At 48.0% G+C, this 23,559-nt stretch overlaps 1 protein-coding gene across 2 annotated transcripts in view; it reads right to left on the bottom strand.

Moving 5' to 3' along the window:
• Positions 1-23,559, bottom strand: part of PDZD8 (PDZ domain containing 8) — a 223,874-nt gene that overhangs the window by 143,231 nt on the left and 57,084 nt on the right. The window contains exon 2 of one of the 2 annotated variants that reach the window (XM_030202637.1): positions 8,792-8,920. The exons of the other annotated variant lie outside the window; for it this stretch is intronic. Within the exon in view, the coding sequence (XP_030058497.1) occupies positions 8,792-8,920 (129 nt within the window). The remainder of the gene's footprint in view (positions 1-8,791; positions 8,921-23,559) is intronic. 2 annotated transcript variants of the gene reach the window in all.

Raw genomic sequence — 23,559 nt, 5'->3', positions numbered from 1 at the left:
AGGCCAATGCTGCCACTTGCACCCGCAGGGAATTATAGGCCAAGCCTTTTTGTACACCATACTGCAAAAAGTCCAGAATCGGCGAGGCAGGAGCCCGCATGGGTGTGATCGCTTTTGAAACAAACCAAGCCTCAAACTGGCGCCAGATCCTGGCATAAGCCACGGAAGTGGACTGCTTGCGGGCCTGCAGGAGAGTGGAAATAACATTATTGGAATAGCCTTTGCCTCTCAATTGCACCTTCTCAATAGCCATGCCGTAAGACCAAAACAGCAGGCGTCTTCCATGGCCACCGGTCCCTGCGACAACAGGTTCGGTACCAGAGGTAAAGGAAGGGGAGCCTCCACTAGCATCTGTCGGAGGTCCAAAAATCAAGGCCCCCTGGGCCAATCCGGGGCGATGAGAACCACTTCTCCTGGGTGAAGCCGAATCCGCAGGAGCACACGCCCTATCAAGGGCCACGGAAGGAACACATACCAGAGGCCAGGGTTGAGCCAAGGCATCCAACCCGGCTGAGCAAGGATCTCTCCGTCTGCTGAAAAGCATGGGACTTTGGCAGTTGAGCTTGTTGCCATAAGATCCACTACGGGCTTGCCCCATTTGGCACATATCTGCAGGAATACTTCGTCTGCCAGTTCCCATTCCGCTGGATCAATTTGATGCCTGCTTAGATAATCGGCTTGCACGTTGCTCTGACCTGCAATGTGAGCTGCCGACAGAAACTGTAGATGCAGCTCGGCCCAGTGGCAGATCTGTTCGGCCTACGCGGCCAGCGCTCTGTACTGAGTGCCGCCTTGTCGGTTTATGTAGGCCACTGTTGTCGTGTTGTCCGACATTGCTCTGACAGCCAATCCTTCCAGGGTCACTTGAAAGGCCAGAAGCGCCTGAAACACCGCTTTCAACTCTAGGCGATTGATGGACCACTCCGACTCGTCGGGTGTCCAAAGACCCTGGGTATGCTTCCCCTTGCAATGTGCGCCCCAGCCCTTCAGGCTGGCATCTGTCACCACTAGGCACCAATCGGGGAGTGCCAGCGGCATTCCTCGCCGCAGCATGTTGTCTGAGAGCCACCACTCCATGTTGAGTCGGGCCGCAGGGAGCCAAGGGAGTCTGCATTGATAATCCTGAGATACTGGAGATCATCGTTGAAGCAGGGAATACTGCAGAGGTCACCAAATCCAAGGTGGCCGTCATCGATCCCAACAGCTGGACAATGTCCCAAGCTCGCGGGCGGGGCATCCTCAGGAGCAGACGGACCTGATTTTGAAGCTTGCACCGCCTAGAAATACATATCCCGAGTCTGTCGAACCGTGCCCCCAAATATTCTAGAGATTGCGAGGGGGTCAGGTGACTTTTGGCTACATTGACGACCCAGCCCAGAGATTGCAGTACTGAGACCACTCTGGCTGTAGCTTGATGGCTCTCTGTTGCGGAGTCCGCTCTGATGAGCTAGTCGTCTAGGTACGGGTGAACCTGGATACCTTCTCGCCTGAGAAAAGCAGCTACTACCACCATTACCTTGGAAAAGGTTCGGGGAGCTGTGGCGAGGCCAAAAGGCAAGGTCCGAAACTGGAAATGTTTTCCCATTACCGCAAACCGCAGAAACTTCTGGTGTGGAGGCCAAATTGGAATGTGCAAGTAAGCTTCTTTCAGGTGCAGAGACGTGAGAAACTCTCCTGGCTGTACCGCCGCACTGACGGAGCGCAGGGTTTCCATGTGAAAATGTCGCACTCTTAGGGACTTGTTTAATTCTTTTAAGTCCAGAATAGGGCGAAAAGACCCACCTTTTCGCGGCACCACAAAGTAAATGGAGTAGCGGCCACAGCCGAAATCGGTGGGAGGCACCGGGGGAAACCGCCCCAATGTGAATCAAGCCTTGTAAGGTCTCCTCTACCGCCGCCCGTTTGGCAGCAGAACCGCATCGGGACTCCACAAACACGTCTCTTATTGGGGCATCGAATTCTATTCGGTATCCTTCCCTGATCAGGTCCAAGACCCACTGATCTGAGGTAATCTTGGCCCACTCCTCGAGAAAGAGGTCCTCCAATAACAGGAATCGAGAAGGGGGCCGGTGCACCCTCATTGAGAGGGTCACCCTTGAACTCCAGGTCTTGAGCCTGCTGCTGCGGAACATTTGTCCGAGCGAAAGGAGTTCCTCTGCTGAAAACCGGCCACGAGAAGTGGACCCAGCAGAATGCCCCGGGCGGTACCTTCTAGCTTCACGGAAACAAGGTCTATAAGAGGAGTGAACCACCTGACCCTTGGAAGGAGGCCGCGGCCTATCCTCGGGTAAGCGCTGGGGTTTAGCATCTCCCAGGCCTTTCACAATTTTCTCCAACTCCTCACCCAACAGGAGAAGGCCTTGAAAGGGCAACTTCACCAACCTTTGCTTAGAGGCCATGTCCGCCGCCCAATGCCGTAGCCACAGAAAATGGTGAGCCGCCGCTGCTACAGCCATCTGTTTAGCCGAAGCTCTGACAATATCATAAAGGGCGTCAGCCAAAAAGGACATGGCCGACTCCATTCACGGAGCCACTTCAGACAAGGGCTCCGCTCCATCACCGGGCTGTTCCACTGCCTGTTGCAACCATGCCAGGCAGGCTCCAGCAGCATAACAACTGCATGCAGACGCCCGAATAGTAAGACCAGCAATTTCAAAGGACCGTTTAAGTGCTGATTCCAGTCTACGGTCTTGCATGTCCTTCAGGGCAACACCTCCTTCAACCGGGAGGGTAGTTCTCTGTCACAGCTGTGACTAGGGCATCCACCTTAGGCATTGCAAAGCGAGCCAAATGCTCCTCACTCAGAGGGAATAATTGTCCCATAGCCCTGGAAACTTTCAAAGGTCCTTCAGGGTCAGCCCATTGAGCTGAAATAAGTTCTTGGATGGAGTCATGCAAAGGAAAGGCTCGAGCAGGCTTTTTGGTAAATGCCATCCTCGGATTTCCAGAGGAGGCCACGCCACTCCCAGGATCTTCAATAGAGAGGACCTGTAAGACAATCTGAAATAAGCGCTGGCAGCTCCTCGCGGTGGAAAATCCTCACCGCGAACGGATCATCTGGATCCAGTGGCCCTTCTGCACCTTCCTCTGTTTCCTCTGGCCACGAGGGCCTGCCAGACTCCTTAGAGTCACCACATCCCGACCACGGGGGGGGGGGGGGGGGGGGGGGGAAGGGGGGTGCGCCACTCTCTGAAGGGGAATTTACCCTTCTGTGCTTCTCTTGCGGCCAGCTATCAGGGAAAAACGCCTCAGAGAGCAATCCCAGGCCTGCATCCGCCGGAGGGGCAGTAAGGGATGCCATAGAAAACCCCTGTGGCTGAGCTCTTTTAAGCATATATGCATTATGAAGCAATAATACAAAGTCAGGGGAGAAAAACTCGCCCTGGGCACCCGGTTCCAGTCCGGGGCTAGTAGCTCTTTGTCCAGCCTCAATTCGAGGGCCCCCTCCGGTCTCCAGACCCTCCGCCTCAGCGGGGGTCGCGCCATGTGGTGCTTTCAAAATGGTGCCTGCTGCCAGCTCCACCGAGCGGGAAGAATCATTGCTCGCTATGCTCGGGCCGGCTCTTACGCCTGAACAGCACGTTTTACAGAGCCCTGCTACTGATCTGCGCTTGCCACACTTGGAACAGCGCTTAACACTCTCTGCAGCCATCGCCGAAAAACGGCGGAAAATACAAAATGGCGGCTTCGCGCCAAAAACGTCCCGATCGCGGGCCCTCCCCGGAGGAGTCAGAAAACACTCTTACCTCACTGGACCGAGTATACAAGCTTCGGTCACGCTGTAGAAACTGAAGAAAACCTCTTGCCTTTTTTTTTTTTTTTTTTTTTTTTTTTAACGCTGTGAGGAAAGTAGAGAAAACAGCAAAAGAGGCAATCAAATCAACTCCGGAGGTACAGAACAGTGGGAAAGGCAGGGAAAGGCGAACCAATGTGCCTGCATCCACCAAGTATAGAGTGGGAAAGAGCAGGGAAAAGTGAAACTAATGTGCTCACATCCACTGGGGGGATGGGTAAGGCAGGGAAAGGGCTAACCTATGTGCCTTTAAAGTGAAGCTGCTATAGCCTCTAACACCCTGGCTAACAACTGGCAAGCCAGGAGCCACCCCCAGGCAGATTTTTTAAGGAGCTTGATCAAGCTGCAACCACCCTGCTTGGGGAGATAGAAAATACTGAAGAGGCAGTGGAGCTAGCTGACCATGTGGCACTGTGAAATTTGAGTGCTATCTCCCCCTGCTGGTTGATGGACACAACCCATACGTAATGGCTTCATCTGCTTGATGACAAGGAAATGGGAATTATTGAGACATGCCTGTCAGGTTCAAAACACGCAGGCACGGACTCTGGAGTAATCGTGAGCCCTTGGGCTGCTGACGAGGAGAGGCAGCAGCAGGCAAAACCCACCAACCAACACTGGGCTAGAACGCAACGGACTGGTACGCACTGAACTGGAACACACTGAACTGGAACACACTGGGCTAGAACACACTGGACAGGAACCCACGGGACTAGAACCAGGCTTCACCTACACTTAGCCGCCGTTCCCCAGGGGTTGAGCCCCTGGGTGCAGGCAGCCGGCAGGACTTGGAGGGAAACCGGTACTGGAACTAGCAGGCTGGAACACCAGGAATCAGGATTCAGAAGTGCCCACAGGCACCTAGACAAAAGCAAGGCAGACAAGGGTTCAGGGTACTCAGACAGGAGGGAAAGGAAGCCAAAAGCAGACAGGATTCAGAAGTGCCACCAGGCACCCAGACAAGAGCAAGGCAGAAGTGCTAACTGCACCAGGAATACAAGTTTTCTCAGACAGGAGAGAAAGGGAGCCAAAAGCAGACAGGATTCAGAAGTGCCACTGACACCCAGACAAGAGCAAGGCAGAAGTGCTAACTGCACCAGGAATACAAGTTTTCTCAGACAGGAGAGAAAGGGAGCCAAAAGCAGACAGGATTCAGAAGTGCCACTGACACCCAGACAAGAGCAAGGCAGAAGTGCTAACTGCACCAGGAATACAAGTTTTCTCAGACAGGAGAGAAAGGGAGCCAAAAGCAGACAGGATTCAGAAGTGCCACTGACACCCAGACAAGAGCAAGGCAGAAGTGCTAACTGCACCAGGAATACAGGGTTCTCAGACAGGAGGGAAAGGGAGCCAACAGGACTGGAATCAGGATAGGATTCAAGGCAAGTAAGACAAGGCAGAAGTGCTAACAGCACCAAACACTAACCTGGACCTTTGGCGTTTGCAAAGGCCCTGGATGGAAGAACACCACTTCCTTATCAAGGCCCTGACTGATGATGTCACAACTACTGGACACAGGCAGGAAGCATACTGAAACACCGAGAGGATCAACACACACAGGTGCAGTATAGTGGAGTAATTAGAGCCACGCTGGAAGCAGCCAGCACACAGAGACAGAGCTGACTCAGGAAGAACAGACAGAAGCCAGCTAAGAAGCTGACCACCAGAAATAAGGTAAGATTGAGAGGGGTCACGACCACAATCGTAACAATGCCTAAGGACAGCACCAGTCAATTCTGCATCAGGACCCCTGAGAACAGGGACTTAGACTGAGTTACACGAGGACATGCCGAGAACCTGGCTTCCCCCTGTGGCTGCAATTTCTAAGGCCCACAACATAACACTTGTTCCAAAAAGCAAGCTGGTTAAGATAAGACCATGTTTGTCATTTAGAATTCAGGAGACAGCCACAAGCCCAGATCAAGGCGAATAGAAAGCAAAAGGAAGAGCAAGTTCCCTGTTCTGTGCTCTCTAAACAATATCTACAATGCTTTCCTAGAGGATGGGAGAATGATACCAGAACTTTCACCATCTTAAAGGAGGATTAGATTTAAAGTGATATTTGGATTCAGCTCATGCCTTTAGTAGTCCAAAATGAGCCACATCCAGGCACCTTTCTTGCCCTCGGAGAATCCACAATCCAAGACTGTACCTGAAATAATGGAGTTCTCAGCCCAATCCTCCAGCCACTGAGCTGCTCCTCCACTCCAACTGCACTGTGGAGAGACAGCCTAGATTCACTAATCTCCCAGATAAAGCTCAAGCTTGTCTCTGATGCTGCACTGCTGTGTGAAACAAAGATGCACTTCCACTCTGCCAAGACTCTCCTCCCAAGGACCACGATGTGCAGTAACACTTGTACAGGGCTCTTGAGAAACACTCCCCAAAGAAGGACCCAAACAATGAACTCCTGCTGGCTAACCTCAGCACTGTTTTGAATAAGGGTGAAGCTAAAACAGAGGACACCTCCCTGGAAGGCTCACCTGCCATTCAGGCTGCCACTCCCTCAGTTAATGTTGTGAATGAGAAAAACTGGGGCCCTGTTCAAAACCATTAGTGGCCTTGAGCCCCAAAAGAGACCAGAGCCCTACCCACATGTGAGTGGGAAGGAATCCCTGAGCCTCCTTTAACTCTCAAATACCCTGAAGGGATTACAACCAAGCAATGCCCCGGGAAGGCAACAAAACATTCTCTGACAATTTGGAACAATACAGATATAAAAAAACAAACAAACAAACACACACTGCTAGGTACATAGAACATGGATGGAGACCCCCAAAAAGGCTTCTACTGATCTCCCCCAGCAGGGATACCACTGTATAGTCCATCCAGCCTAACACCCTCAAATTGGAACAATGGGAGAACAGCCACACGCTCTATCAGGGGAAAGGACCACAGATTGATGCCTAAGAAGTACGGTAAAGCCACTGGACTCAATCTGTATCCCAGGGTATTAGGCTAAGGAGAAAGGGCAAGCCTCTTACATCGGTCTATGCTGACAGGTTCCAGTGCAGCACTGTCCTTACATTGGTGATGGCGTCCTGAATGTCCGTGTTCTCTGCCTCCATCTGCTGGTTGGGAAACATAACCCACCTGTCTGGACTGATCAAGCAGGATAAAAAGTTCTTCTGCTATGGTGGTTCCCTCCTCAACTACCTTTCCTATTCCTTTAGCATACAATCGGCTAACCAACTACCTTACCAGCTTCATACTACAAATGTCCTATAAAATAAACCCAGCTCCAAACAGCAGACACTCCTGCATGAGTGTTCAAGGAAAGACACTGGCTACTCCATGAATTCCAGCAAGACTGCTATCGCAGGCCATTCTAGCATCTTACCACAACTTCCTCCTTAGATAAAAGCAAACAGTCTGAGGTAATAACATTTCCAGAGTAAATACACTAACTGCTTTCACTTCCCATATGTAAGAGACACCTTCTGAACTTGGTACCTTTCTGTGGTTACAATCAAAGCGGTTTAAACAGAACAGTAGTTTTCAATCCAGTCTTCAGGGACCATCTGTTTTATTGTAAATTCCTTCCCTTATGAGACACTATTATTGAATGTAATCCGCTTTGCAGCCTTGGATTAAAAGCAGAAAATGGCTCCAGCAAAATCAAAAGTTGTGACTGTGCCTGAAAAAGAGGAAACGGCACAAAATAGTAAACCCGTCCGAGCAGGCCTAAATGGGGGCCCATGACGAAAAAACAAAGAAAACTTGAACGAGGGCCAAAAACTAGAAAAATAAGAGGAAGATTTTTTTTTTTTTTTTATAATGAAAGAAAGAAAAAGAAAAACAAGCTGTTTCTTCTTGCGGAAAGAAAAAAAACTGAAAAGAAGCGGATGTGCTGTGGGTGGGAAGGCCCTCCGCGCATGAGCGGAGGGACGCAGCACATGCCCCAGAAGGCTCTCAAACTTTTTCTATGCTGGTTAATTTGCTGAATCCCGGGCGACGCAGATAGTCTACCCACTTGTGAGAATAGTAAGCCTGCTTGTCCTTAGAGAATCTGCTTTGTAGCCTTGGGTTAAGAGCGGAACAGAAATCCATTAATACAATACAATGAAATATATTAGCATGCACTTCCTCTATTCCATGCAAATCTATCTCATGCATATTCATTGAGGCTATCCTGAAAACCTGGAAAAAAAAAAAAAAAAAAAAAAGAGGTCCATGCCGTCCACAAAAATACAAACAAGTCGAACCAGGGGTGGAAGAAGTCCAAAATGACCAGCCCAAAAGCTGAGTAGGAGCTTCAAAACAAGTTTATTAGGACCCGACAAAAAGGGGGTGGGGGTGGGGGTAGGGAAATAGAGTGAAAATGCTGTACCAGGCAATCATATATACTATTGGCATTGAAAGATTCAAGCTATTCATAAGAGAAAGTGCTTGAGCAAAATAACAGGCTTTACACATGGCTCTAAAACTCATCTGAGACGACGCTGAGCAAATTTCTATAGGGATAGAATTCCACAGTGTTGAAGCTACAACACTGAAGTGTGAAAACAACTCCCAAATGGGAAGGAATAAGTAAATGTTGATGAGCAAAGGAGAGGATAAAGGAAGAGAATGAGAAGGCTGAGGAAGGGAGAAGTGCTTCTCAGCAATGCTCAAGAAGGGAGGAGGTAGAGCAGCGGGTGAGTGCCAGAGAAGAATATGAATTGCCCCTCCTGACAATGGTTCCTTCCTGTTATGCCCAATCTCTTATAAACCAGTCTACATTCAAAGAATCCTCAGCTTTCAGCATGTCATACATTTACAGGTATGGCGTACAATGGCTCAAAATATGGGAGAATTTATTGGATACAAAGAGGAACAGGCAAGGTTACTGATACATTTACAGGTGTCATCACTTGGAAAACTAATATAGATAGTTATCTTAAAGCGAGCAAATCAACTTCCATATATTTAAAAATTGAAAAACTGGTTTGCTTTATGGTTCTCATCTGCCAGATTCTAAGTTTCTATGTTTTTCTACTTCAGACACACTGAACATACCTGCTACATTCTAGCAGTGTAACCTTCAGTCGGCCCTCTGCCAGCCCCAGGTTCTGAATACATAAGTCCCGATCCTCCATCTCCACATCAGGTTGTGGTAAAACTTGAAATGGAAAAAATGGTTTGTACCTGGTGGAAAAGAAATGAACATCACTACTTTAGCAGAGGATGTTTGCTCAGGGTATCAGAGAACAGGCCCAGCAGAGTAACAACTAAAAAGCGAAGATACTTACCTGTAGCAGGTATTCTCAGAGGACAGCAGGCTGATTGTTCTCACACCTGGGTCGACATCCACGTCGGCCCAGGATCAGAAGTTTTGCTAGCAAAAATCTCAAAAAACTTCCAGAGTCTTCTGGAGTGCAAGCGGCGCGCACCATGCATGCACGGACCAGTTTCCCACCCGTCGTGTGAGCAAGGACCTCAGTGTAGTCCAAAAGCAAGAGGAGAACAATGAACAACTCCAAAGGGGAGGAGGGCGGGTTTGTGAGAACAATCAGCCTGCTGTCCTCGGAGAATACCTGCTACAGGTAAGTATCTTCGCTTTCTCCAAGGACAAGCAGGCTGCTTGTTCTCACACTTGGGGTATCCCTAGTTGCCAGGCTCACTCAAAACAATGAACATTGGTCAATTGGGCCTCGCAATGGTGAGGACATAACAGAGATTGACCTTAAACCAAGTGAGAGTGCAGCCTGGAACAGAACAGAAATGGGCCTAGGAGGGTGGAGTTGGATTCTAAACCCCGAACAGATTCTGCAGCACCGACTGCCCAAACTGACTGGCAGTAGTGAGATGTGAATGTGTGATGAGCACGTTGCAACCTTGTAAATCTCTTCAATAGAAGCTGACTTCAAGTGAGCCACTGACGCAGCCATGGCTCTGACATTATGAGCTGTGACATGGCCCTCTAGGGTCAGCCCTGCTTGGGCATAAATAAAGGATATGCAATCCGCTAGCCAATTGGAGACTGTGCATTTTCCGATAGCGACTCCCCTCCTGTTGGGATCAAAAGAAACAAACAACTGGGCGGACTGTCTATAGGGCTTTGTCCGCTCCACGTAAAAGGCCAATGCTCTCTTATAGTCCAAGGTGTGCAACTCGTCTTTACCAGGGCGGGTATGTGGACAGGGAAAAAAATGTTGGCAAGACAATTGACTGGTTCAGATGGAACTCCGACACCACCTTCAGCAAGAACTTAGGGTGAGTGCGGAGGACTACTCTGGTATGATGAAACTTGATATAAGGTGCATGCACTACCAGGGCTTGGAGCTCACTGACTCTACGAGCTGAAGTAACAGCCACCAAGAAAATGACCTTCCAGGTCAAGTACGTCAGATGGCAGGAATTCAGTGGCTCAAAAGGAGCTTTCATCAGCTGGGTGACGTTGAGATCCCATGACACTGGTGGAGGTTTGACAGGGGGCTTTGACAAAAGCAAACCTCTCATGAAGCGAACAACTAAAGGCTATCCAGAGATAGGCTTACCCTCTACACGTTGATAAGCACTAACTGCACTAAGGTGAACCCTTACGGAGTTGGTCTTGAGACCAGACTCTGATAAGTGTAGAAGGTATTCAAGCAGGGTCCGTGTAGGACAAGAAAAAGGATCTAGGGCCTTGTTGTCACACCAGACGGCAAACCTCCTCCATTTGAAAGAATAACACTTTTTCGTGGAATCTTTCCTGGAAGCAAGCAAGACTCTGGTGACACCCTCTGAAAGACCTAAAGAGGCAATTTCTAAGCTCTCAACATCAAGGCCTTGAGAGCCAGAGACTGGACGTTGGGATGTAAAAGTGACCCTTCGTTCTGGGTGATGAGGGTCAGGAAAACACTCCAATCACTACGGTTCTTCGGAGGACAACTCCAGAAGAAGAGGGAACCAGATCTGACGAGGCCAGAAGGAAGCAACCAGAATCATTGTTACGTGGTCTTGCTTGAGTTTCAGCACAGTCTTCCCTACTGGAGGTATGGGAGGATACGTATACAGAAAGCCTGTCCCCCAATGCAGGAGAAAGGCATCTGACGCTAATCTGTCGTGGGCCTGAAGTCTGGAATAGAATTGAGGGACTTTGTGATTGATCTGAATGGCAAAAAGATCCACCGAGGGGGTGGCAGATCTTGTGGACAACACCCATGTTTAGCGACCACTCGTGAGGTTGCATGATCCTGCTCAACCTGTCGGCCAGACTGTTGTTTATGCCTGCCAGATACATGGCTTGAAGAAACATGCGGTGACGGCGCGCCCAAAGACACAACCGGACGGCTTCCTGACACAGAGGGAGAGATCCGGTGCCCCCCTGCTTGTTGGTGTAATACATAGCAACCTGATTGTCTGTCTGAATCAGAATGATTTGATTGGACAGCTGATCTCTGAAAGCCTTGAGAGCGTTCCAGATCGCTCGTAATTCCAGGAGGTTGATCTGAAGACCCTTTTCCAGAAAAGACCAAGCTCCTTGAGTGTGAAGTCTATCTACATGAGCTCCCTACCCTAGGAGGGATGCATTTGTCATCAACACTTTTTGTGGTTGAGGAATTTGGAAAGGACGTCCCAAGGTCAAATTGGATTGAATGGTTCACCACTGAAGGGAACTGCAAAAGTCGGTGGAGAGATGGATCACATCCTCTAGATCCCCTGTGGCCTGGAACCCCTGGGAAGCTAGGGTCCATTGAGCTGATCTCATATGTAGGCGTGTCATGGGAGTTACATGAACTGCGGAGGAAATGTGTCCTAAGAGTCTCAACATCTGCCGAGCTTTGATCTGTTTAGACGCTCGAGCCATGGACACGAGGGCCAGGAGATTGTCTGCCCTTGCCTGGGGAAGATAAGCTCAAGACGTCTGTGTGTCCAACAGAGCTCCAATGAACTCCAATTTTTGAAGTGGGACGAGATGGGACTTGGGATAATTGATCACGAACCCCAGTAGTTCTAGCACTCGAATAGTCATCCGCACGGACTTTAGAGCGCCTGCCTCCGAGGTGCTCTTCACCAGCCAATCGTTGAGATAAGGGAACACATGCAGTCCCAGTCTGAATAGCAATGCTGCGACAACAGCCAGGCACTTTGCGAAAACCCTGGGCTCAGATGCGAGACCAAAGGGCAATACACGGTACTGAAAGTGCCGAGTTCCCAACCGAAATCGAAGATACTTCCTGTGAGCTGGGAGTATCGAGATGTGGGTATAGGCATCCTTTAAGTCCAGAGAGCATAGCCAATCGTTTTCCTGAATCATGGGAAGAAGGGTGCCCAGGGAAACCATCCTGAACTTTTCTTGGACTAGGAATTTGTTCAGGGCCCTTAGGTCTAGGATGGGACACATCCCCCCTGCTTTCTTTTGCACAAGGAAGTACCTGGAATAGAATCCCAGCCCTTCTTCCCCTGGTGGAACGGGTTTGACCGCACTGGCCTTTAGAAGGGCGGAGAGTTCCTCTGCAAGTACCTGCTTGTGCTGGGAGCTGTAAGAATGAACTCCCGGTGGACAATTTGGAGGCTTGGATTCCAGATTGAGAGTGTATCCTAACCGGACTATTTGAAGAACCCACCTGCCGGAGGTTATAAGAGGCTGCCTTTGGTGAAAAAATATTAACCATCCCCCAACCGGTAAGTCGGCCGGAATGGACACTTGCACTGTGGCTATGCTGCACTGGAGCCAGTCAAAAGCCCGTCCCTTGCTTTTGCTGGGGAGCCATAGGGGCCTTAGGCGCACACTGTTGACGAGAACGAGCGCCCTGGGACTGAGCCTCGGTAGGCTGCCGAGAAGCAGGAGTGTACCTACGCCTATTATAGGAATAGGGAGCACTCCTCTTCCCTCCAAAAAACCTCCTAGGTGAGGAGGTGGTAGTAGAAGACGCCCGGCGGGAGAGAGAATCCATAGCATCATTGTGCTTTTTGATCTGATCGACCACATCCTCTACTTTTTCACCAAAAAGGTTATGCCCCCGGCAAGGAACATCCGCCATTCGCTGCTGGATCTTATGATCAAGGTCAGAGATACGCAGCCATGGGAGTCTGCGCATCACTATACCTTGAGCAGCTATTCTGGATGTCACATCAAAAAAGTGTCGTAAGTACCCCTGGCCAGGAATTTTGACAACCTTCTGCTGCCTGACCACCTGGTGAAAAGGTTCGGGCAGCTCCGGAGGAAGCACTTCGACCAAACTAGACAGTTGCCTCACCAAGTTCCGCAAGTGGATGCTCGTGTAGAGCTGGTATGTCTGAATCTTGGCTGCAAGCATAGCGGCCTGATACGTCTTCCTCCCAAAAGAATCCAAGGTCCTAGATTCTCTGCCTGGGGGGCGCCGAGGCATAGTCCCTAGTACTCTTGGCTCTCTTGAGAGCAGAATCCACCACCATGGAATCGTGAGGTGCTGAGACTTCACCATTACCGGCTCTCCGTGGACTCTGTACTGGGACTCAGCTTTTTTGGGGACCACTGGATTAGAGAGAGGGAACGACCAGTTTCGCATAAGAACTTCCCTGAGTGTGTTATGCAAAGGAGCCGTTGCAACCTCTGTAGGTGGAGAAGGATAATCCAAGACCTCAAGCATCTCGGCCCTGGGCTCATCCACAACCTCCATAGGGAAGGGAATATCCTTAGACATTTCCCGGACAAAGGAGGAAAAAGAAAGACTCTGAGGTGGAGACATCCTTCTCTCAATGGGCGGAGTAGGATCAGAGGGGACCCCATCTTCAGAAAAGTATCTGGGATCTTCCTCTACCTCCCACGAATGCTCATCCTCTGTATCGGACAAAAGCTCTCTAAGAGCAGCCTGAACCCGAGCCTGTCTCGACGTCGAAGGAGAGTCGACCCAGGTGACAGCCGATGCCCTCACCACAGGCGAAGGACCAGATGCCGCTTCAACAGATGGTGCCAGAAGGCGCAAGCACCCCTGGCACCGAAGTAGACTGGCGCAGCAATCCCTCCAGAAGCTCTGGAAGAAGGACCCCGATGCGCTCGTCGAGAGCTGCCATCGGAAAAGGCTGCGGGGCCGGTGGCAGAATCTGTGGGGGCTCGAGAGCCGGTACCAGGCTGCCAGAAGACAGACGCACCGGCACCTCCTGTATAGAGGGTGAGCGGTCCTCTCGATGCTGACGCTTCTCGGGTGCCGAATTCCTCGGCTCCCCGGAGCTCTCAGTACCGCGCATGGAAGGAGATCGACGACGGTGCTTCTTAGCCTTCGCTCGGCGCCTGTCATCGAAACTCCTCGGTACCGAAGAGGACGACGTGGAATCCTCAATCCTCCTTGGGGCCGGGTCCGACGAAGGGCGGTCCCAGGGAGCCTGCATAGCAGTAGGCCTCAAGACAGGTGGAGACCCACTCGATGCCTCGCTGCTCCCAGCGTGATGTGGTCATTCGGAAGCCATTACCTGTGCTCTCGAAGTCGATGCTTTCCTCGACGACACCGACCTCGGTACCAATGCCGAAGGACCGGACCGATCAGCAAAATATTTTTCTCATTGCGCCTCCTGAGACACTTGGGTCCGTTTTTTCATCAAAGGACACAGCTTACAAGGAGCTGGTAGATGATCTGGCCCAAGGCACTGGAGACACCACGCGTGGGGGGACGGTACCCGAGATGGTCCAGTTGCGCCAAAGTACAACGCTTAAAGCCGGGTGTCCTCGATGACATGGATGGAAAAACGGCATCTGCGAAATTAAAGGGAAACAAAACCCGGCCGCAGCGAAAAGAAACAAACCTAGTGACTAAAAGTAAGAAAATAAAGGGAACTACTCTACTTTTTTTTTTTTTTTTTAAATTTTGTATAAAGACGAACAAAAAAAGAAGACAAAAAGAAGAAAACGGAAGCAATCATGCACAGACTCTTTCCTGGGCCGAGAGGAACACAGCGGGAAAAAAAATGTGTCACCTCAGACACGGAGAGAAAAATACTGAGGTCCTTGCTCACGCGACGGGTGGGAAACTGGTCCGCGCATGCACAGTGCGCGCCGCTCGCGCTCCAGAAGACTCAAAGATTTTTGAGATTTTTGCTAGCAAAACTTCCGATCCTGGGCCGACGTGGATGTCGACCCAAGTGTGAGAACAAGCAGCCTGTTTGTCCTCGGAGAATAAAGACTACGGTACTCTATGGAGACAGGTTATACTGCAATTGCCTACCCTTTGCACATGCTTATTATTTCTGGAGGGAATTCCATGCAACTGAGCAAATTTGGCAGTGCACGGAATTCCCCGTCCACGCAGAATTCTGGACAGGTAGCAAGAGCCGGCTGTGCTGGGTTACTGCAGCCGATGCTGTCTCACTCAGTTACTTCCTTCCTACACAGGGCCTTACACTGTATTGCAAGGAAAAAGCAACAGAGCTGATGTCAGGCTCTGCACAGACATTTTTTTCAACTTAATTTAAATCAAGCATTTACATTCCATTTAAATAAAGCTTAAAGTGGATTACAACAAAATTACAAAAAAAACGGCCCATCCTCATCCATCCAACCAATCTCAGTAAGTTACATACAAAAATTATAAGAAAAGCATAGAATGTAACAAAACCTAACCCAGACCACCCATTAACTTAAATGTTCCGAGACTGTGGGCCACCAGTAACAGCCAGATTTTAAATAGCTTCAAAATCTCATATAGAATCTCTCCGAAAAGAAGCTCCAGCAGCAAGCTATTCCAAATCCTAGTATCACACCCTGTATTGATCTGTACATTGTCACAGACGTCTGAAGCTGCAAGAATTTTCAATGTATTAAAGTGCCTAGCATGTGATGACTTAAGCATGATGCACAGACATAGCTGAAAGGACAGATAAGAGGCATAAAAATCATAATCCTGAAAGACAAGCAAAATAAACTCTACCCTGGTCATCGTGGGCAACCAGTGCAAAGGACATACTCTCAAAGTGAGGCAGTGTTGGCCATGTGGCTAGTGAAATAAGAACACTACAATTGTTGCGCTGGCTAGCATGATCTAAGGAGGAAGCCTGAGAATGCGCTGGGGGGAGGGGGGTCTTTCCTGAGACACAAGAGAGGGAATGGGGTTATGGGGGTATGAGAGTGGCCAGACAGTAAAAGGGAATGGTGAGTGCAATTTAAGCCTAGAGGGAACAGAGAGGTAAAGCTGGGAGATGTCTGCCCTGATGGAGAGAAATATCAAAACCAAAAATTGGTGGGGAGAAAGCTATAGACAGAGGCAAGAGAGCACGACTGGGTGCTCAAGCAAGAGGAAGCTTAGCCAGGATGTATGAAAGGGAAATTCTGCACTTTTGAATAATTAAAGCTGCAAATCCAGAAAAAGCTGTGTTATATGGACAATAAGTATGCAGAATTTGTATTTTTTTATGCAGAATTCCTCCAGAAGTATCCTATGTACAATTATGGGTTGATATTCAAATGCCTGGGTTAGCATTCTTTTGAAATGCTGGGTGTCATGTTTACATGTATTATGTATATCCAGTGACATTGCATATACCTAGACAGTGTTGGAAGTGATATTCAGCTGCTCTCTATATAGCTAAGCTTTTAGGTTAGGATAACCTTTACTTTCCTATATTAAAATATTTTAGCAACTAAATATAACTGACTACCTTTAGAGTCAGGTGGAACACCCACATGTCACACTGGCACTATCCAGTGAGGGCTGAAACTGTCTAAGAATTTGCAAAGGCACTATTTATATAATGCCTCTGAAAACTGACAGACAGGACACTGGACCGTGGGGGGAATGGGAGAGAAGGAAAAGAGAGACAAAGGACCTGGGTGGATGAGATGCTGGACAATGGGAGGGAGTTATTGGTCCTTTAATCATGTGATTAACTGTGATTAAAAATTTTAATCAAAATGCAGTCCTAATTAAGTGGAGTGGAGGAGTAGCCTAGTGGTTAGTGCAGTGGACTTTGATCCTGGGGAACTGAGTTCAATTCCCACTGCAGCTCCTTGTGACTCTGGGCAAGTCACTTAACCCTCCATTGCCCCTGGTACAAAATAAGTACTTGAATATATGTAAACTGCTTTGAATGTAGTTGCAAAAATCTCAGAAAGGCAGTACATCAAGTCCCATTTTCCTTTCCCCTTATATAGCGGCTGCAGTGATACAGATTTGAATAAGCAGACTGGGAATATGCAACAAGCAGCAACAAGATTGGATAAAATCTACTGATGTGTTTTACTGATTTTAATTAGGACTGCATTTTGATTAAAAATTTTAATCAGTTAATCACATGATTAAAGGACCAATAACCATTGTCCAGCATCTCCCCCACCCAGGTCCGTTGTCTCTCTTTTCCTTCTCTCCCATTCCCCATACAGTCCAATGTCTCACTCTCCCCTCTTTCCTACCACCTCCAAGTCCAATATCTTTCTTTCTTCCCTCCACTCACCCCTCCAAGTCCAACATCTCTCCCTCTAGCTGTGCATCTTTCTCCCTCCCTTCCACTCTAGGTCAATTATTTCTCCACCGTCCTCCTCTCCCTCCCATTGACCAGCACCCCCCCCCCCCCATGCGCAGTATTTCTCTCCCTCACAGTGGCCAGAATCTCCCCATCTTTCCCTTCCAATTCACGGTGTGGCATTTCTCTCTCCCCACTTTGCCTGCAGTTCAATAGCTCCCTCTCTCTCAATTCCCTTCCCCTCCCCAGATGCAACTTCAATCAGGCCTTCTGGATCCCAGCTGCGGGTCAGAGGAAGAGCTCTGGAATAGACTGCACAGAGTGAGTGACTATCACTGCCAGGATTAAGAAGACCTGAATTAAGGTACACCCAGGGGGGAGGGAAGTCAGAGAAAGGGAGCTATTGAACTGATAGAAAAGAGGGGAGGGAGGAGGAAGTGACGTCACCGATGGGACCGGTAGCTTAAATTTGTAGCTCCGCGGGGACGCGAAGTAAATTGCTAATAAATCCTCACATCGGGCGAATATTATTTCCACAGACGAATGGTTGAACTTACCAGATTTGATGGCAGCCAGAAGGAAACTTTCCAAATTTAAATACGCGGCGGAATCGGCGAAAGCGGGAGGCAGAGAGCAGACTGGGTTACCCCCGCGAGTAAACAAAATGGCGCCGGAGGAACCCGAGACGGAGGACGAACTCGAGGAACGAAGCGGCAGAGAGGGAGAAATTGAGAGAAGTGAATTTATAAAGTGGTTCCAAGACTTGAAAGCAGAAATGATAAATACTAGAAATAGTATTCAAGCTGCTGTTAAAGAGCTGCGGGAAGAAGTAAAGGACATTGGCAAGCGCATGGGAGAAACAGAGGAACGCATGGAGGAAATGGAAAAGGAGGTGCAGAGTATGACGAAAAAAATTAAAGAAGAGAAACGACAGCGTGACGAGTTGGAGATCAGGGTGGAAGACCTTGAGAATCGTTCTCGCAGGGGGAATCTGAGATTTAAAGGAGTCCCTGAGGAGGCTCAATATTTGGAAGCTACGAAAGTGGTGCAAGAAATTTGTAACTTTATAATGAGCCATGGAAGAGACTCCCAGGAGTCTGCAGACAAGACTGAAATTAAAATAGATCGTGCACACCGGAGTCTGGGACCGCAGCGGGGAGAAAACCCTAGAGATATCATTGCATGTTTTCACGATTTTCAGGTGAAGGAGACTGTATGGCGGAAAGCCCGAGCTATGGGTGATATACATTGGAAAAGTTGTAAACTACAGATCTTCCAAGACCTGGCGAAAACCACTCTACAAAAAAGGCGGGAATTCCGCGAGGTAACGAGATACCTGCAAAAAGCTGGCCTGCGCTACAGATGGATCTTCCCCAGCGGCCTAATGGTCACGGTGGGGAATCAGACAAGGAAAATACAACACCCGGCAGCAGCGAGGAAGATATTAGAGAACATGGGATGTGCAGATATGCCGGAGGAGTTACAAAATCCCACTGTGGAAGGCAATGGAAAGAACAATCCCGGCAAAGGGAGAGGGCATCTTCAGGGGAAACAGGGCAGCAATACAAACGGAACGCGGAAGGAGCGTGGCCTGGAGCAGCATGGGGACACTTGAACGGACAAATGTCAAGGGGCTTAGGCCCAGGCATAGTGTTTGACCATTTGAGTATTGGTAGTAAGTAAGACAAGACTGGTAACGTTTAACTGTTTATATATGTATGACCTGTACAGAGTGTATTGGAAAGAATGAACAGGAATGAAGGTTTTACTGTGTGGGGGATATAAGAGGGGTAAAGATCCCGGGGGGACGACACTTCCTTAGGGATAATCTGGCAGCTGGTAGTAGCAGCCATCGGGGGAGAGGGGAGGGGGGGAGGGGGGAGGGGGGGAGGGGAGGGGGAGGAGAGGGCATGATCACAGTTGGTTCATGGAATGTAAATGGGCTGAATACACCTGAAAAAAGGAGAATTGTATTTAGAGAAATATCAAAAATGCATTGGGACATTATCATGATGCAGGAAACGCATATCCAGAGGAAAGATGCTAGGCTTATTCAATATAAAAACTTGGGCCAGAATTTTATTCTGGCAGACCCTAGAGGTGGGAAAAAGGGAGGATTGGCAATCTACATTAAAGAAAAGGTACCTTTTGTTCATGAGCAAACATACCTGGAGAGCCAGGGAAGATGTATAGCAGTTAAGGGAAAGGTCAATGAACAAATGATCACGTTAGTTAATATATACGCACCTAACGAGGGACAGGGTGCGTTTTTTGAAAAATTAAGACTGGAATTGATAGAATTTGTACAGGGAGAAGTGATTGTGGGAGGGGACTTCAACTGGGCAATAGCTGACCTAGATCACTCAAAGGGTAAGAAAAAGGGTGGAGTCTCAGCAAACACGACAAAGTTACTGAGTCTGTTCAGGGATTTGGATCTGATAGATGTTTGGAGATTGCAGCACCCGGGGCAGAGGACTTATACTTTCTATTCACACGCCCAACAAACGTATACAAGGATAGATGCAATATGGGGCTCCCGTAATCTATGGGGGGAAGTAGGGGATTCTAATATAGGAAGTATTCATGTATCAGACCATGCCCCCATATGGGTCTCCTGGAAGGGTATGGGGAGAGAAAAGGGACATACCTTTTGGAGATTGAATGAATCCCTGCTCGACTCAGTTGAGGATTGTGAAGCTGTTAGCAGGGCGATACAGGAATACTTAGTTTACAATGATAATGGGGATGTAACAGAAGGGACGCTATGGGACGCTCTTAAAGCAGTGGTGAGAGGACACCTGATCAAAAAGGGGAGTCAAAGAAAGAGGGAGGGGCGACGGCGGGAATTAGAAGTAAGACAAAGACTGGTGTCCTTAGAAGTCCAGCATCAAGGAGGACAATGCCCTGAGGTTCTGCCAGAATTGAGGGAATGTAGGTCCGCGCTGCAACAAATCCAAATAAAGCAGATGGAGTTTCAAAGGAAGTTAGCACAGCAAAAGTTTTTTGAATACAGTAATAAAGCAGGACGAATGCTGGCGCGACATCTCCGCATGCGCAGAGTGGGCAATACTATAGTGAAACTTAAAGGGGAGGGGGACTCACTATTGTACCAAGACAAGGAGATGCGAGATAGGTTTGCCCAATTTTATAAAGCGTTGTATACTAAAGAGAGTACGGATTCGGGGGAAAAGATTAAAGAATATCTGAGCAGATTAGGATTGCGTACACTATCCGAAACACAAAAAGACTTCTTAGATAAACCGATAGTATTAGATGAGATAGAAAGAGTCATTAAAGGATTAAAAGGTGGGAAAGCGCCGGGATTGGATGGGTACACAGCTAAGTTCTACAAGGTAATGAATAAGGAGGTGGGGCCATTACTGTTAAGGGTGGGGAATGAGTGCTTTACATCGGGAAAGCTGCCGAGTAGTATGTATGAAGCAGGAATCTCGGTGATTCCTAAACCGGGGAGAGATCCCACGTTATGTGCTTCCTATAGACCAATATCCCTCATTAATATAGATATTAAGATACTTGCTAAGGTCATGGCGGAGCGAATTAACAAATTTTTGCCCCAATTAATCCATGAGGACCAATCCGGCTTTGTCCCACAAAGGCAAGTCGCTGATAATATAAGGAGAACGCTGAATATAATATGGGAGGCACAACGTAGAGGGGGAGATTTTGTACTCTTAACAACAGATGCAGAAAAGGCCTTTGACCGGGTTGAATGGCAGTACCTGTGGGAGGTGTTGGAATGTATGGGATTTGGCCCAAAGGTATTGACATGGATGAAGGGGCTATATGCAACACCAAAAGCTCGTATAAAAGTTAATGGGGGATATTCGGACCAGTTTCAGGTACAGCGGGGTACAAGGCAGGGTTGCCCCCTGTCACCTCTGCTGTTTGCATTGGCAATTGAGCCGCTTGCGCAGCGGATTAGGGGAACGGTTAGCATTCAGGGGATCAAGGTGGGAGACCGAGAGCACAAATTGGCATTATTTGCCGACGACATTCTCTTTTATGTGAGTAGCCCAGAGGAGTCCTTGCAAAATATCTGTCGGGAGCTTAAGGCGTTTGGAGCTTTTTCCGGTTTTAAAGTTAACTATGATAAGTCTGAAGTGCTGGGAATAAAATGCACCACCTTAGATCTGAGAAGCACATTAACCAGATTTTCTTTTAAGCATGCCAAGGAGAATTTTCGATATTTAGGGGTTAGGCTCCCCCGGAACCTAGAATCCTTATACGGGCTTAACTATATTCCCTTGATCAGAGAACTAAGAAATGACCTAAGCAGATGGAAAAATGGGATGCTTTCATGGTGGGGCAGGATTGCGGTCATTAAGATGAACGTACTTCCTAGGTTGTTATTCCTATTCCAAACGTTACCATTGGAAGTCCCCTCGGGAACCCTGAGCAGATTACAGTCTGAAATGTCAAATTTTGCTTGGGGAGAAAGAAGGGCGAGACTATCTAAGCGAATCATGTGGAGGGGAGTGGAAGAAGGAGGGAGAGGGATGCCCAACATCACCTGGTATTATCAGGCAGCACAAATGAAACAGGTGGCGGAATGGAGTAAGGGGGAGGGGGCGCCAGTGGCTGTATTAGAGCAGCAACTGGTGCCTGGGTGTAATTTGGAAAGGGGCTTGTGGGGATCTGGAAGGATGCATGGCCCGCGTGGGGGAACTGATAATCCATTTATAGGACATTTGCTACATACTTGGGAGGTATTGAAACGAAAATTTAAAAAAGGAGTTAAAACATCTACACTGGCGCATATAATCCATGAAGTAGAGTTCCCAGCGGGCGAAGAGGGGGGAACTTTTCATGAATGGTATAAGAAAGGTCTGAGGAGATTTCGAGATCTGATGTCGGATGGTTCATTAAAAACATTTGAGACACTAAAAAGGAAGTTTGCCCTACGAGCGTCGGATAACTATGCTTATCTACAGGTTAAACACTATATGAGTAGACAGGGGTGGCTACAGGGGGACCAGAGGGGAAGGGAGCCATTAGAGAACATATGGATTACTCTTGAGGTAGGGAAGAGGGGCATTTCCAAATTGTACAATTATATTAGAGGTAGTACATTGACTAAATTATCCTATATGAAAGCATGGGAGAAAGATTTGAACTGTGAAATGAGTGTGAAAGAATGGGAAAGGGTTTGTATAGAGGTAAAAAAGGCATCCACGTGTGTACTAATAAAAGAAAATGCCTACAAAGTTTTAAGCAGGTGGTACTATACACCAGACAGGGTAAAATTGATGTATGCTAGTGCCTCAGACAGATGTTGGCGTTGTGATAAGGACCTGGGCAATTTTATGCATGTGTGGTGGTCATGCCCACTTATTCGTTCTTTCTGGGACGATATAACTATGTGCCTGACCTCTATTCTGGGGACCCAGTTTGTAGGGGAACCAAAATGGTGCCTATTAGGGTGGGGGAATAAAAGAGGCAAGAAGTGGCAGAAGCGGATTAAAAGACTATGTTTATCAGCTGCGAAGCTGGAAATTGCAGCCCACTGGAAAAAGAAAGTGGGTCCTACAGTCGTGGAGTGGAAAACAAGACTCCGCACCATAATGGGACTTGAACAACTGACGGACAGACGAAAGGGCAGATTTGAACCAAAGGCGGAGGAATGGAATCATCTAGAGTGTTTATGGACTAATGCCACTATTACACAGTGTATTCAGCCATTACGTGAAGATGGGGGGGAGGGAGGGGAGTAAAATTCATTAAGTTTCAATAGTTGATATTATTGTACAGTTCACTAAGGCTTGTTGCATAGTGGGTAATTGATTTTGTGATTGTACTTATGAATAATGAGATTAAATAAAAAAATTTTCTTTCAAATAAAAAAAAAAAGAAAAGAGGGGAGGGAAAGAAACCACACCGTGAATGGGAGGGCAGGAAGGAGAAAAGAGGGAGAAAAAGGTGGATGCTAGGGAGAGACTCTGCAGTACAATTAATTTTATTAGCCACGATTGCATTTTTTATCATTTATAATTTTTATTAGTTTTATAAACTTAATACAGACATAAACTGTTCAAGTGAAATACAGCCAGGCATAGCAATAAAGTTATTGCAGAAGAATTATCTTTTCATAACATAGTTTAAACATTGGCTTCATTAGACCTCAATTATTAAGGAGAAACGAAGGGGGGCAGGAATTAAGTGAAGATTATTTAATGCAAACAGTGATAAAGAAACTATGGCGTCGTTTTCTCATATTTATGTCTCTAATGTTGTCTAGCTTCTAGGAAGGTCTTAAGCTGATCAGGTGTATAGTAAACATATTTTATCTGATTTAACCTTATGACACATTTACACGGATATGCAAGAAGGAACGAACCTCCTAAATCCAAAATTTTAGACCTCATAGAAAGAAACTTTTTCCTCTTTTCTTGAGTAGTCTTGGTCACATC

The sequence above is a fragment of the Microcaecilia unicolor genome, chromosome 5 (assembly GCF_901765095.1).
Source record: "Microcaecilia unicolor chromosome 5, aMicUni1.1, whole genome shotgun sequence".
Taxonomy (NCBI): Eukaryota; Metazoa; Chordata; class Amphibia; order Gymnophiona; family Siphonopidae; genus Microcaecilia; species Microcaecilia unicolor.
The sequence above is the reverse complement of the archived record's forward strand: the minus strand, read 5'-3'. Positions and strand labels throughout refer to the sequence as shown.